Source organism: Zalophus californianus, chromosome 6 (genome assembly GCF_009762305.2).
Source record: "Zalophus californianus isolate mZalCal1 chromosome 6, mZalCal1.pri.v2, whole genome shotgun sequence".
Classification (NCBI taxonomy): Eukaryota; Metazoa; Chordata; class Mammalia; order Carnivora; family Otariidae; genus Zalophus; species Zalophus californianus.
Window position 1 is genome coordinate 95,213,398 of NC_045600.1, and position 15,216 is coordinate 95,228,613.

The window sequence follows — 15,216 nt, forward strand, 5'->3', positions numbered from 1 at the left end:
ACTGTCCAATTCCATCACAAGGTTTCCCTGGAGAAAACAACATTGCCATCATTAATCAATATTTTTGCTCTGCAAGACTAAATACCAGAAACTTTACATCAAAATACTAAAGGCTCTGCCACGACTGTTGCCAAATGAGCAAATTCTCAGAATAGAACCACTGCTTCACTTTAATTTTGAGTTCAGATCTTACTTGAATGGAGGTCAAATATCTGGGCCATTACTACAAAGGAAGCTAGGAATGTGAGTTATCTACCTTCAGTCTTGGGAAGAAGAGGAACATAAAGAGGAATGTAGCCAAAATGGAAGGAGAATGTTCAGAGAGTCTGAACACCCACATGTGATGATTCTTCACCACACTATCCTGAACTAAATCTTTGGTTTTATATGCATTGTAAAATCCACGTGGAATTTCCAGTATTTGCAATAGCAGTCCCACAATTGTCTTTACTCTGTGGAGATAAAAAATATAAGTTTCTGACAGCTTAAACTTGAAACATAATAGCAAACATTGTTTAAGTATTATTTACAAAAAGCTCTTTGGGAGAGAGAAAGTAGGAACTGGCATCTCTTTATGAGAAAAAAAACAGAACAAATGTTAGTAATAGAAGATGTTAATAATAGAGGAATCTGGCTGGGGGACATGCAGGGACTCTCTGTATTCTCTTTACACTTTTCTCTAAATCTGTAATCTAAATTTAAAGATTTACTTAATTAAGAAATGAAAAAAAATAGAATCAGTGAGAAATACAGAGATATTCAAATTCCCTTACCCAAAATCACAAGAATCAGGGCACATTGTTGATTATGTTTGTTCTGAATCCATTACTATCACATGCACTTTATTTTGACATTAAAGAAGGAAGAGTATGGTTGGTTGAATTATCTAACCTCACTAAGTCTCGTTCATGTCTGTACATTAATAAGGGCTCTGAAAATTACTGCTATGTGGGTGAATGAGTAGCTGGGTGTATGGGTGAGGGAATGGTAAACTCTTGATGGTACAATAACAAAAAATACAAACCAAATTAATGAAGAAAATAATGGAAATGTGAGCAGTCATTTGGAAGGTGTACTTCCATCTGGTACAGAGAAGTTATTTCTAACAGGAATTTGAAAAGAGATATTACAGTATTGTCTCTCTCTCCATTTGATAAATACACATACAGAAACACACAATGTGTATGTGTGCATATACAGTTATGAATTATGTACAAGGAAAAGTTATAATACATGTATACATATATCGTTATACTGTTTTATATGGATTACTATTTGTGTGTGTATATGCGTGTGTGTGTGTCTGTGTATCAAGCTAAAAATCTTTAAATTTATAACAAAAACTAGAGCCTCAAATACTTATTCTTACAAATGAGACAGTATATTTTGATTTTGTTAAATAATGGATTCTAGAAATATTTACCAATCTTTATGATCCAGAGTTTGCTGTTTATTGCACTTGTTATTTGCAGGTAAAACATTTTTACGTGTCTGTCTTCTAGGACCTACATGAACTCTGGTGGTTTATTTTATCAAAAGGTGACAAAAAAGGATTTATTTCTGTTTTTGTAATATTTTGCATTTTAAGTTTATGGCAATGATAATTTTGATTGATATTCTAAGTTTTCTTTCATTTTTCTAAGAATGACACAAATGAGCTGAGAACTGGGTTTTTTGTTTCTACATTGCTTTTTTTATTTTTAATAGCAAAGAAATTAAAATCTGAGCTATTTTTAAAATAAATTTTGGGTTAAATGCTAAAAATTTCTCTCAGTATCCTCACTACTATACTTTCAGGTGTGTTATCTTTGGACTTCTGAACTAGATAGGAGACAGCTGTCCTGTCATCTATCCCAACCGCTCTCCTTGGTTTGAAAGTGGTTTTGTTTGCTGCAATGGATACAGCATAATTGATTAGTTATTTTTCCTTCCCCACTATTTCCACCATCGGAAATAGCTATCAAGATTGGAGAATTTCTTTGATATACATGATATTTCTAAGAATGACATTATTTTTCCTTCAAATATAATAAAGGGAATTTTTTTGGCAAAACTTTGTGGATTTTTTTTAAAGATTTTATTTATTTATTTGACAGAGAGAGAGAGAGACAGCGAGATAGGGAACACAAGCAGGGAGAGTGGGAGAGGGAGAAGCAGGCTTCCCGCTGAGCAGGGAGCCCGATGCGAGGCTCGATCCCAGGACCCTGGGATCATGACCTGAGCCGAAGGCAGACGCTTAATGACTGAGCCACCCAGGTGCCCCAACTTTGTAGATTTTTTAATGAACATTTTGTGAATGCTAGATGCATGCCAGAAATTGTAAGAATAGAAATATTAATAAACCTATCTTACCTTCAAAAATAACTTATGAAATGACATTATATTAATGACTACTATAGATCAAACAAATGTCTGTCACTGTACTAACTGCTGTAAGATATTTCACTTAATTTCTATAAATATCTTCTAAGATAGGTATCATTAACCCCATTTTATAGATAAACAGATTCATAGAGGCTAAGTCAGGTAGAAGTAGTGGTTCTTAAACCCTATCAGACCTAATGACCCCCTTTGTATAAAGTAATTTACAATGACTTTTTTATGCTGAAACAAAATAATATGTAATTTAATGTATCAATATAATTTAAAAAAATGAGCCTCATGTTCCAAAAGAAAAATAAATGTCTAATGTAATGTGTTCTAATACGTATTTTAACATATAAGAGTAAAATACATCTGTCCTCAAATACGTAAGTAAGTAGTTACATGCTTACATGTTGGTAGAATTAGCATATATGTGACCATCTCCACTACAGACTGATACAAATACTTTGATTCAGATACTCTGAGCGATTTTGACATTGGTAGTATAATTTCTCAAAGTGAAAAACAGCTCTTGGTAAAGTTCTGAACAGCAACAACAACAATTTTCCTTTGGTTAGTGATTTAGACACTAGCTGTTTTCTAAAAAATTTCTGTGTCTTAAAATACACAAAAGAGTTGGTGTTTATATGTAAAAAAAAATAAGTCTCAAACTGAGGTGATTTTCAATGCGTTTGGCATCTTTATTAATGCCTTTGCATCATTTCAAATCATACAGGCTGTCCAGGAGATGGTAAGGTGTCCAAATCCCAGGCCTACCCCACCTAATGCCACTAGTGCCCCTAAATGTTTATAGCAACCAGAAAAAAAAAAAAAAGTCCCAGAAATTGCCAAAGTGCTCTATGTAGAAAGCTCTAGCATTACATAAAAACAGTGGGGCTTATTTTTCACATTGCCATGTTATACTGCAAGTTTTATTATTAAATGCACTGTATTATCTTGCCTCATAGGTTAATGGGAGAGAGAGAACTCTGTCAATTGTCCTTAAGTATTTTTTTATAAAAAAGATTTTATTTATTTGACAGAGAGAGAGAGTGAGAGAGGGAACACAAGCAGGGGGCGTGGGAGAGGGAGAAGTCCTCCCGCGGAGCAGAGAGCCAGATGCGCTGCTCCATCCCAGGACCCTGGGATCATAACCTGAGCCCAAGGCAGATGCCCAACGACTGAGCCACCCAGGCGCCCATGTCCTTAAGTATTTTTTATGCTGTGAGTCCATTTGGCAATCTGGTGAAAACCATGGACGCTTTTCAAAATCATTTATTTGTAAATTCCTAAGATAAAATATATAGAATTGAAAAAAATCAATTATTTTGAAGAATACTTTTAGTACAGTAAATGATAGTTACAGATAACATTACAAGTTTCATAACAATAGTAATGTTACATATAAATATCTTGGTTTTATTGGTGACAAAATCTTCCAGGTACTCATAATACAGCTGTGGTTTGTTGTTTATGTTCATAATTGAAGGAAAATAAAGGTGAAAGTATTTTATTATTTATTTTTTCAAGTTGTTTAAATTCTAGTTAACATACAATGTAATTTTAGTTTCAGGTGTAGAAGTTAGTGATTCATCAGTTGCATATAACACCCAGTGCTCATTGCATCACGAGCCCTCCTTAATGCCTATCACCCAGTTACCCCGTTCCCCCACCTACCTCCCCTCCAGCAAACCTTAGTTTGTTCTCTATAGTTGAGTCCATTTTCTGATTTGCCTCTCTTTTCCCCCCATATGCATCTGTTTTTTTCCTTAAATTCCACATATGAATGAAATCATATATTGTCTTTCTCTGACTTATTTTGCTTGGCATAATACACTCTAGCTCAATCCCTGTTGTTGCAGATGGAAAAACTTCATTCTTTTTTATGACTGAGTAATATTCCATTGTATATGTGCCACATCTCCTTTATCCATTCATCAGCCAATGGACATGTGGGCTCTTTTCATAATTTGGCTATTGTTGCTAATGCTGCTATGAGCATTAGGGTGCTGTGCCCCTTTGAATCAGCATTTTTTTTATCCTTTGGGTAAATACTTAGTAGTGCAATTGCTGGATCATAGGGTAGTTCTATCTTTTTTGTTTTTTGTTTTTTTCATTTTTTAATTTAAATTCAATTTAATTAACATATAGTGTATTATTAGCTTCAGGGGTAGAATTTAGTGATTCATCAGTTGCATATACCACCTAGTGCTCATTACTTCAAGTGCCCTCCTTAATGCCCACCACCCAATTACCCCATCCCCCCACCCATCTCCCCTCCAGCAACCCTCACTTTGTTCTCTGTAGTTAAGAGTGTCTTATGGTTTGCCTCCCTCACTATTTTTTATCTTATTTTTCATTCTCTTCCCCTATGTTCATGTGTTTTGTTTCTTAAATTCCACATATGAGTGAAATTACATGGTATTTGTCTTTTTCTGACTGACTTATTTTGCTTAGCATAATACCCTTTAGTTCCAGCCATATCATTGCAAATGGCAAGATTTCATTCTTATTGATAGCTAAGTAATACTCCAGTGTGTGTGTGTGTGTGTGTGTGTGTGTGTGTGTGTGTGTGTGTGTGTATTAGATATATATACACACACCACATCTTTATCCATTCATCTGATGATGGACATCTGGGCTTTTCCATATTTTGGCTATTGTGGACATCGCTGCTATAAACATTGAGGTGCATGTGCCCCTTCAAATCACTTTGTTTGTATTCTTTGGATAAATACCTAGTAGTGCAATTGCTAGGTCATAAGATAGTTCTATTTTTAACTTTTTGAGGAACCTCCATATGTTTTCCAGAGTGGCTGCACCAGTTTGCATTCCCTCCAACATTGTAAGAAGGTTCCCTTATCTCTGCATCCTCGCTAACATCTGTTGTTTCCTGAGTTATTAATTTTAGCCATTCTGACTGGTGTGAGGTGGTATCTCATTGTGGTTTTGATTTGTATTTCCCTGATGTCAGATGATGTTGAGCATTTTTTCATGTGTCTGTTGCCCATTTGGATGTCTTCTTTGGAGAAATGTCTGTTTATGTCTTCTGCCCATTTCTTTTTTTTTTAGGCTTCAGGAAGTTTTTTTTTTTAATTTTTTATTGTTATGTTAATCACCATATATTACATCATTAGTTTTTGATGTAGTGTTCCATGATTCATTGTTTGTGCATAACACCCAGTGCTCCATGCAGAATGTGCCCTCTTTAATACCCATCACCAGGCTAACCCATCCCCCTACCCTCCTCCCCTCTAGAACCCTCAGTTTGTTTTTCAGAGTCTATCGTCTCTCATGGTTTGTCTCTCCGTCCGACTTACTCCCCTTCATTCTTCCCCTCCTGCTATCTTCTTCTTTCTCTTTTTTCTTAACATATGTTGTGTTATTTGTTTCAGAAGTACAGATCTGTGATTCAACAGTCTTGCACAATTCACAGCGCTCACCATAGCACATACCCTCCCCAATGTCTATCACCCAGCCACCCCATCCCTCCCACCCCCTACCACTCCAGCAACCCTCAGTTTGTTTCCTGAGATTAAGAATTCCTCATATCAGTGAGGTCATATGATACATGTCTTTCTCTGATTGACTTATTTCACTCAGCATAACACCCTCCAGTTCCATCCATGTCGTTGCAAATGGCAAGATCTCATTCCTTTTGATGTCTTCTGCCCATTTCTTAACTGGATTTTTTTTGGAGGGGTGAGTTTGGTAAATTCTTTATAGATTTTGGATACTAGCCCTTTATCTGATATGTCATTTGTGAATATCTTCTCCCATTCTGTAGGTTGCCTTTTAGTTTTGTGGATTGTTTCCTTTGCTGTGCAAAAGCTTTTCAGCTTGATGAAGTCCCAATAGTTCAGTTTTGCTTTTGTATCCCTTGCCTCTGGAGACCTTTCTAGCAAGAGGTTGCTGTGGCTGAGGTCAAAGAGGTTGCTGTCTGTGTTCTCCTCTAGGGTTTTGATGGGATTCCTGTCTCCCATTTAGGTCTTTTATCCATTTTGAATTTTTTTGTGTATGGTTTAAGAAAGTATCCAGTTTCATTCTTCTGCATGTGCAATTGCTGAATCATAGGGTAGTTCTATTTTTAACTTTTTGAGGAACCTCCATACTGTTTTCCAGAGTGGCTACATGAGTTTGTATTCCCACCAACAGTGTAGAGGGTTCCCCTTTCTCCACTTCCTTGCTAATATCTGTTGTTTTCTGTGTTGTTAATTTTAGCCATTCTGACTGGTGTGAAGTGATATCTCATTGTAGTTTTTATTTGTATTTCCTTGATGATGAGTGATGTTGAACATCTTTTCATGTGTCTGTTAGCCATCTGTATGTCTTCTTTGGAAAAATGTCTATCCATGTCTTCTGCCCATTGTTTAACTGGATTATTTGTTTTTGGGGTGTTGAGTTTTATAAGTTCTTTATGTATTTTTGATGTTCGGAATTTATCCACTGACCCCATGTTGAAGATCCTTATGCTAGAGTGAATGCATATGTAGAGCAAACTGGAGCTCATCATTGATCATCCTAACTGGCTCAATAGATACCAAAAAAAGTTAGAAAGCGCAGGTGATGACCCGATGCTTAAAGGATGATTGGTTGGCAGGCAGAGAAGCATAGGGAAGAGTGTATACAAAAGCCACAGGGTCAGGAAACACCATAATATATGTCGGCAATGCTAACATTGTATGCGTGGGCTTCAACAAGAGTAAGTGGAGGAAACCTTGAAGTGAGAAATGGATTAAAGTGTGCAGTTTATTCCTAAAAACAGAGCGTTTTGCTCTAATTCTAATTGATTTAACAGTATCTTACATACTTACTGGGATCTTTAGTATTAAGTAGTGGCACATAACTGTGTTGTCATTTATACTCTGTGACATCCATAGCAGTAAAATTAGCTTTATATTGATGGTGCAGTATTTTCTGAGCATGGCTGTGTTTTTCTAGAAAACCACTGCAAATAGGAAATATATCAAAGAGAAAATACACTAAATATTTTTGACCCATATTTGATTATATTTAGTTCAGTTAAAGGAATTATGTTGGAATAGAATATGATTACCCCTTATTAACATTGCTTAACTAATGCAACATTTTTCAATATCCCTGACACCTGTAACATCCTGTAGATGGAATGGGTCAGTGGGAAATCTCATTTATTAGGTAACATACTATGCCTTTCTGGATTAGATAGATTTAAAATGAGTTGCTAACATCAAATGCCATTTAGAGCATTACCAATGGTTGTTAACTTATCCACATTTATTTTCAGTGAATGCCATAACTCCACAGATCGAATCAAAGTCAGAGTGTGGGATGAAGATGATGACATTAAATCCAGAGTCAAGCAACATTTCAAAAAGGAGTCAGATGATTTTTTGGGACAGACAATTGTAGAAGTGAGGACCCTGAGTGGAGAGATGGATGTCTGGTACAACTTAGGTGACTATTTTTAAATTTACTTGAAAAACAGTTAAATAAACTTCAGAATATCTGTGGCCTGCATTATTCTCGTATAACTAAAAATAATCAGTGTGTTTCTACAACATTCTGCTGAAATATTTATTCAAATTCAGTATTATTGAAAGATGTTGGTAAATTTGAGATGAAAAGAGAAAGTCTTTCAAAAAATCTACTGGGTGTCTTTTAGGAGAAAAATATCCCATTCTTGATTTTTAATTCATAAATATAGCTTCAAAAACTTTGCTGAATGGATAGAAAAAAAAATAACCTATGACTTTATGCTGTTTGACTTACTTCCTTTTGGTTCCTTAGTGAAATTTTAGCAATAAAGGAAAAGTGTATTTTGGATATCTTTCGAATGATGATATAAAAGTAAGGTTTCATTGGCAAAGCCATACATATGTGGACTTAGGTTTACTCTGCTGATAAAGATACTGAGAATATGTTTAGTTGGCATGACTTTTTAAATGAAACTTTATTATGGAACCAAGAATTAAATAAAGTTTTATTTTGACTTTTACACTAATTGGATAATAACCCAGAATCTTCAGTGCTGATTTAATAATAGCAAAAAATATATGGATCGGCTCAGTTTCTATTAAGGACATGATCCAAAATATCTTAAAAAAACAACATGTTTGCCTATAGCTGATACACAATGTTCCATTAGGTTAAGGTGTACGCCATAGTGATTCAACTTTGTATGTTATGCTGTGCTCATACAAGTGTAGCTACATTCCATCACCATGCGACACTGTTACAATATTATTGACTGTATTCCCTGTGCTGTACATTTTATTCCCATCAATGATTTACTCATTCCATAACTGGAAGCCTGTTTCTCCCACTCCCCTTTACCTATTTTGCCCATTCCCCCACCCCCATTCACTCATGGGGAATCTAAAAGACAAAACAATGAATAAACAAAAAACAGAATCAGATCTATCAATAAAGAGAACAAACTGATGATTGCCAAATGCAAAATTTTTTAGTCCTATCATCTAAAATGTTTTAATTAAAATTTTAAGGGCTGGTTAAGTCAAAGAAGTGTTTATACAGTCCCAGGATTACAAAGAGTTTCCATTCAGGTTATCAATATATTGTAGTAAATTAAAGAGAGCTTTTGGCTTTTTGAAAAACCCACATACTTCAAATAATGAAATATTTGACAAAGCAAAGGGATAAAGGTGTAGAATTAATGAAACTCTAAATAATACAATAATTTTAAAGAATGAAAGATATATAACTTATCTGGATACAAATGATTCAAGCTAGACTAAGAACCCAATATCAAAATATATTTGAAAGAAATCTTCCTTAAAGAAAATTGGTGCTTTTACATTATTGATGCAATTTTTCAGTTATAGTGATCATCCTCCTGTGTCTTGTTTATACTATAAGACAATTTTCTATATGAAAACGGAGATGTTAGGTAAAAGTAAACTTCAGGCCATTAGCTCTGTGCAATACTCACAAATTGTGTTGTAAAGTGGTTTACTTATACATAGACTTTTTTTCTGTAGTAAGTTAGCATGTCCTTGAATTGAGGCAGTTAGAATCCAAAACAGAAATGCCTTAAGTCGTTCTTTTGAGAAAAGAACGATTCTTTTGATGTTCTTTGCCTCCTGTCACATGTTTTTTGATGTGGGTAAATTCAGTTTGCCAAGGAGCTTGAATGAGCTATTAGTAAAATCAGTAAAAATCGGCTATTTAGCTCTTATGCTGAAATGGTCCTTCCATGTATGGTGAGGAAAATATGCAACAGGACAGGGAAATCTTTGCCTGTTCACCGTCAGTTTTTATATTTGTGCCCTCATTTACTGATATTGGGAGTTTTAGAGGAGAGAGAAGGAGGGAGGCTGGGAAGGACAGGTTTTAGATTTGTGTAAAATCCCTTAGTAGGTTCAATCCCCGTAAGTACCATATTTGTACTCTCTGGATAGTGATCATCCTTCATCACATAGGATTCATTCCACCATGTAGAGGAGGACTTGGCCAAAAGCCCTGGGCATCTAAGCAGAGCCTGTGTCCCATATGTCTCTGGGGATGATGATGGTTAAAATCAAAGAACCAGTAATGCTCCCTGGGACTTTGGACAGAAGTCTGTGACAGAAGGATTCCAGAATTTGCATTTGTTTTGGCCCCAGCAGAGAACTTTAACATTTGTTGAAAATCAACTATCTTCCAGCCAGTACGAGAAACTCTCATGATTCTGGCACTCCTCGGGGAAGAATCTTCATAACATAATCACTCAAATATTAACAATGAAAAGTCAGCAGACATTCCACAGACCTCATGATTTAAATGTATCTTTTATGACTGTAAATACAGTCATGCTTAGGAAGAGAGTAAGTCTTTGCCACTTTCTCTGTCACTCTACCTCCTTGTGTTTTATTTGTGAAATGGGTCAGCTTGCCTCTTTTTATTTCATCTGTGAAGTAGATATCAAATGTAGGTCCCCTATGTACATTCAAACCCTAGGAATTTTGTGATTATGCTTTTTTTTTTCTCTTAAAGTTACTGATCAGGTCATATTGAACACACATACACATTATTTGACTGAATTGATTACACACTGATTCTGTCCCAATAAACAGTTAATCCAACACATTAGTAAACACAGGCCATAGACTGTATGTCTTTAGGAATCACTGATAAAACTATGAACAAATTTTTGTTAGAGCTTTGACTCATCCTTTCAAGCATAGAAAGAGAAATGAAAGCTTTTACATGGAATAGTTTTCTGGTTAATTGTATTTTTAAGTTATCTTGCTTTTAATTGCCCAAACAATGAATTTCATTGTAGAAACTGATCAAGCACACAGAAGTTTGTATCAGAATGGCAGAGTCTTCTGATTAAGCTTTTTGGTTTGAAGTATCTGTAATGTGGTTTGACACTTAGTGACATGATAGGCACATTATTTTAAATCATGTTTACCAGAATCATGATGGCTAGTTAATAATTAAACCTGATCTAGAAAAGTGGCTTTTAGCCATGTAAGCCTTTTTAAAGCTTTTGAGAATTTCTTTGAGCAATATGGTATTTTCAAAAATGACCAATTACTGTTTCACTTTATCAGAGAAACGGACAGATAAGTCAGCTGTGTCTGGGGCCATTCGATTGAAAATCAATGTGGAAATAAAAGGAGAGGAGAAGGTTGCCCCATACCATATACAATATACATGTTTACATGAGGTAAGCGAATTGAATTGTATTAATAATAAAACCTAGAAAAGAAATAGGTCTTTGTGGATCATATAACAAGATATTTGGCTTAAAAGTATAATTGAATTAGGTTTGTGCAAATTGAATTTGTTCCTGGAGTTTTGACCCTGTACTATGTACTACAGCATGTGAGGTGCTAGGGAATCATACAGCCTACGTCTTGCTCTCTGAAGAGTGGGCAGATGTCCTCAACTGAGAGTCAGAACAAACACATGAGGCAGGTATTAACAAACAAGGCAATAAGATGATAATAAGTAGACCAAGGAGGAAGAAAAATATCAAAAGCATTCGTTAAAAAAAAAAGTTATGACAAATATTTTGGAAGCATTAAACCTGCAGTACTTTAGTAATACAGGAGAGGATCCAAATATGATTATTTTTGAGAACTCTGAGTTAGTGTTCAGATTTTATTAAAGATTGAGTTGGGAGTATTAGAAATACAAAAATGCTGATATTGCATCCGTGGTTTTTGGTAGTCATTGTAATAAGCAATGATTTTTTTTCTTTTTCTAGAATAACAAAGGGCTTCATACATATTGAACTATCCTCCATTTTAATTACTGATCCCACAAACATGTTGGGAATGGAAAGGATCAAAATTTCCTTACCACCCAGGGATAGTAGAGAATATACCTGCCCCAAAAGTAGGGCTTGGTGGGCTTAGAGGTTAGACTACCCAATCTGAATCCAAAGGGCAGAATCACCTCAGTGTAGAATACAGACACATAGTCTTTTTTTTAAAAAAAGATTTTATTTATTTGACAGAGAGAGACACAGCGAGAGAGGGAACACAAGCAGAGGGAGTGGGAGAGGGAGAAGCAGGCTTCCCGCCGAGCAGGGAGCCCAATGCAGGGCTCGATCCCAGAACCCTGGGATCATGACCTGAGCCGAAGACAGACGCTTAACGACTGAACCACCCAGGCGCCCCAGACACATAGTCTTTTGTTTCTGTTGGATGTTTTGCATCTAAGAGCTTAGAGCTGTCCCCAGAGCCTTTCTCTGATATAAATGACTCTTGTTCCGTGTATCAGAAAATAAGAGGTGAAGCTGAGGAAGGTACCTTTCCCCATGTTCAGAGAGGTGGAGAAGATAATACCTTCCTAAAGTAGAAAAAGATAACAGAATATTTGCTCTTTGCATATAATCTTTCCTAAATGTATCTATGAAAATTTATGTGTGGAATTATTTGCACTTCCATTTTACTAAAGAATGAATGGGGAACAGTATTTAAATCATTTACACCTTACACATAATTAGATATGGGACCCAAGCTTAAGTTCCTGACTCCAATCTGGCCAGTGATATTACTCCTTTAAGAAAGGTGGTTCAGTTTTCAAATCAATAAATAGAAATCCCTGAACTGGCAGGATGGAGAGCCAACTCTGGCCTTATAGTTTGGACAGAGAATATTTGGGATCAGAGGAACAACAGTATACTTTGCTTTTCAGAGTCCTTTTCTGCTAGTCCAAGAACCAAAAAGAATTAAATTCAAGAAAGGGTCCTCTAGTGACCCAGGCTGCATCCATGTAGCAGTTCCCAAACATGTTAAAAGCAAAAAGAAATTGTATATAGTGATTTTTACTTCATTACAGAATTCTCAAACATTCATTTTAACTTCAATTCATAGCTTCTGACTCCTACCATTTCACAGTCAAAGCCCTTTATATACTAGAATTCTGTATTAACATAGCCAAAATCACAGTATTCATCCAGGGCCCTATAGTTTATTCAGAGCCCATGAGTGCAAAATATGTTCTAGCATGTAGAAATATTAACATACAAAAATTTATACTTCCTTCTACAATGAATTTTTATGTATGAAACATCTGAATCTTTGATTCTGTGTAGACATAGGCAGAAATAAAACCAATTTGCATAAATATGAGATGAGTTAGGATAAAAATCCAATATATTCCTATTGCTTCTATATGCTGATGAAACATTAGATGCAATCACAATGCAAATATAAATTACTGAGAGTTACAGTTACATATTTCTGGCCTATTCTGAGGAATTACTGAACAATTGAAAACCACTTACTTTTAGAATCTCTTCCATTACTTGACTGAAGTGAAGTCTAATGGTGGAGTGAAAATCCCAGAGGTCAAAGGGGAGGAAGCCTGGAAGGTTTTCTTTGATGATGCTTCCCAAGAAATAGTCGATGAATTTGCCATGCGTTATGGGATTGAATCCATTTATCAAGCTATGACGTAAGTACTCTAAAACTCGTACAGTGCTTGAAAATCTCTGTTGAAATCTAAAGAAAAAGAAAAGCATTCATCTCCTTTCTTCTAATTCAAATGAAATTTTGATTACAAAGTCAGTTACATTTGAATGTGCCCATTTGGTGCTGGCCACTCTCTCTCACAGCTATAAAGTGTTAAGGATTTGGTAATTTGCTACAACCATTTCTTCCCAAACCTTATTTTGTTCTCAGAGAGTGCTCCGTTGAGAAACAGCATTTGCAACACCTGGGAACTTGGAAAATGCAAATTCCCCACCCTACTCCAAACCTACTGAATCAGAAACTCTCAGAGTGGGGCCCAGTGATGTGTGTTTTAATAAGCCCTCTGGATGCTTCTTATAAGCTCTGAAGTTTGAGAACCAATGCCTTATTTGGTATCTGAGGAAACAAGCCTGATGATGAAAGTGCATCGTCCAACTTTACAGAGTCTGTTAGTGTCAGAGACACACATCCAGAGCCATGACACTGTCTTGACCCAAACAATAGGCTGCATATTCTTCCTTCCTATATTTATAGTGGTGCTACTAGTTCAGCAAAACCAAGATTTATTGAGAACACATGTAGTGCAGTAAATGTGGTTCTACGGAAGTGACCCTTACTGAGGAGTTTTGGTAAGGGTTTAGAATTGTTATTCCTTGCCTACAGTTTACCTTTGAAACCTGGTCTAAGGATATAAATGCATCTTGTTCAGATATATACCATATATAATATGTAAACTATTTATGTACGTATATTAGAAAACTGTACTTTTATATTAAGGACCAGATCATATTTTCATGTCAACCAAATAGAAGCTGGCCCAGATAATCAGTCATTTTCAACCATCAGAATGATGGATGTGGATTGGACCAAAATCAATGCTCTTTTTCAAAGTTTACTATTCTTAGCATTTAATCACCAGTCATAAATCTAGAACATTCTATGTAAGACTACGTTTAAAATTTTTTTATCAATTGTATGTTTTTTTAGTCAACAGAATGTCCTAAATCTAAAAAATAAAGACTTACAGATTATGGAGGTGAAAAGGAACTTAGAGGTCATGCAATTGAACCTCTCTCCAGATCAGAAACCCTGTTGCTGCATCCATTACTGATGGTCATCATCCCTCCACTTGTGCACATACAGCAACACACTCCTTTTGAGGCAACCTATTTTGTAACTGGGCAGCCATAATGGAATCCTGTGACTGTCATCTGCTCTGTCCCATGTCATTGGCTATAATTCAGAATACCTCACACCAAATGGAGCACAATAAAAATGCAACTATGATTAATAGTCTAAAATAAACTATGTTAAAAAAGACAACAGTGAAGCAACAGCAATGAAAAGCCTGCTTCTGGAAAAAATATCGATAAAAGAAAGGATCAAGTTAAATTTATTCCAAAATATCTCTGTGAGCTGATGTCACATTACTTCTTTGCCATGTTTCCTATATTCTGAGAAGCATAATCATGTTAATATAGAAAAAGGGAAACTATGACAGTTTAAAAGAGGAAGATCATCCTTTATTCATTTTATCACTTGTATTTTTCTCTTACCTTTGACTTAAGTAAATAGTAACAAGAAGGTATTTTTGGATACTTCTTTGGTATCAAGTGACCTGCATGTGAGCCCATAATTATGAAGGGTCACATAGTAAGTATTTTTAGCTTTGTGGGTCCTATAGTCTGTGTCACAACTGCTCCACTCTGCACTCCAGGTGCAAAAGCAGCCATAAATATTAAGTAAACAGTGGGCATGGCCATGTACTGATAAAACTTTATTTTAAAAACAAAAACTATGGGCTGGTTTTGGCAGTGGCCTTAGATTGCCAACTGCTGGTCTAAAGAGTGAAAGCAAGGCAGATAGGCATAAGGGAAAACATGTCTTCTTTTTTGGTAATAAATTGAGAAATGTACTTTGATGATAACAAAATACAGTAGAT

General features: G+C 35.6%; 1 protein-coding gene across 12 annotated transcripts in view; it reads left to right on the plus strand.

The window, feature by feature from the left end:
- Window positions 1–15,216, plus strand: part of UNC13C (unc-13 homolog C) — a 650,938-nt gene that overhangs the window by 309,527 nt on the left and 326,195 nt on the right. For all 12 annotated transcript variants that reach the window (XM_027572007.2, XM_027572015.2, XM_027572013.2 and 9 more), the window contains 3 exons: window positions 7,631–7,800; window positions 10,902–11,017; window positions 13,094–13,257. In XM_027572007.2, coding sequence (XP_027427808.1) covers window positions 7,631–7,800; window positions 10,902–11,017; window positions 13,094–13,257 — 450 coding nt within the window. The remainder of the gene's footprint in view (window positions 1–7,630; window positions 7,801–10,901; window positions 11,018–13,093; window positions 13,258–15,216) is intronic.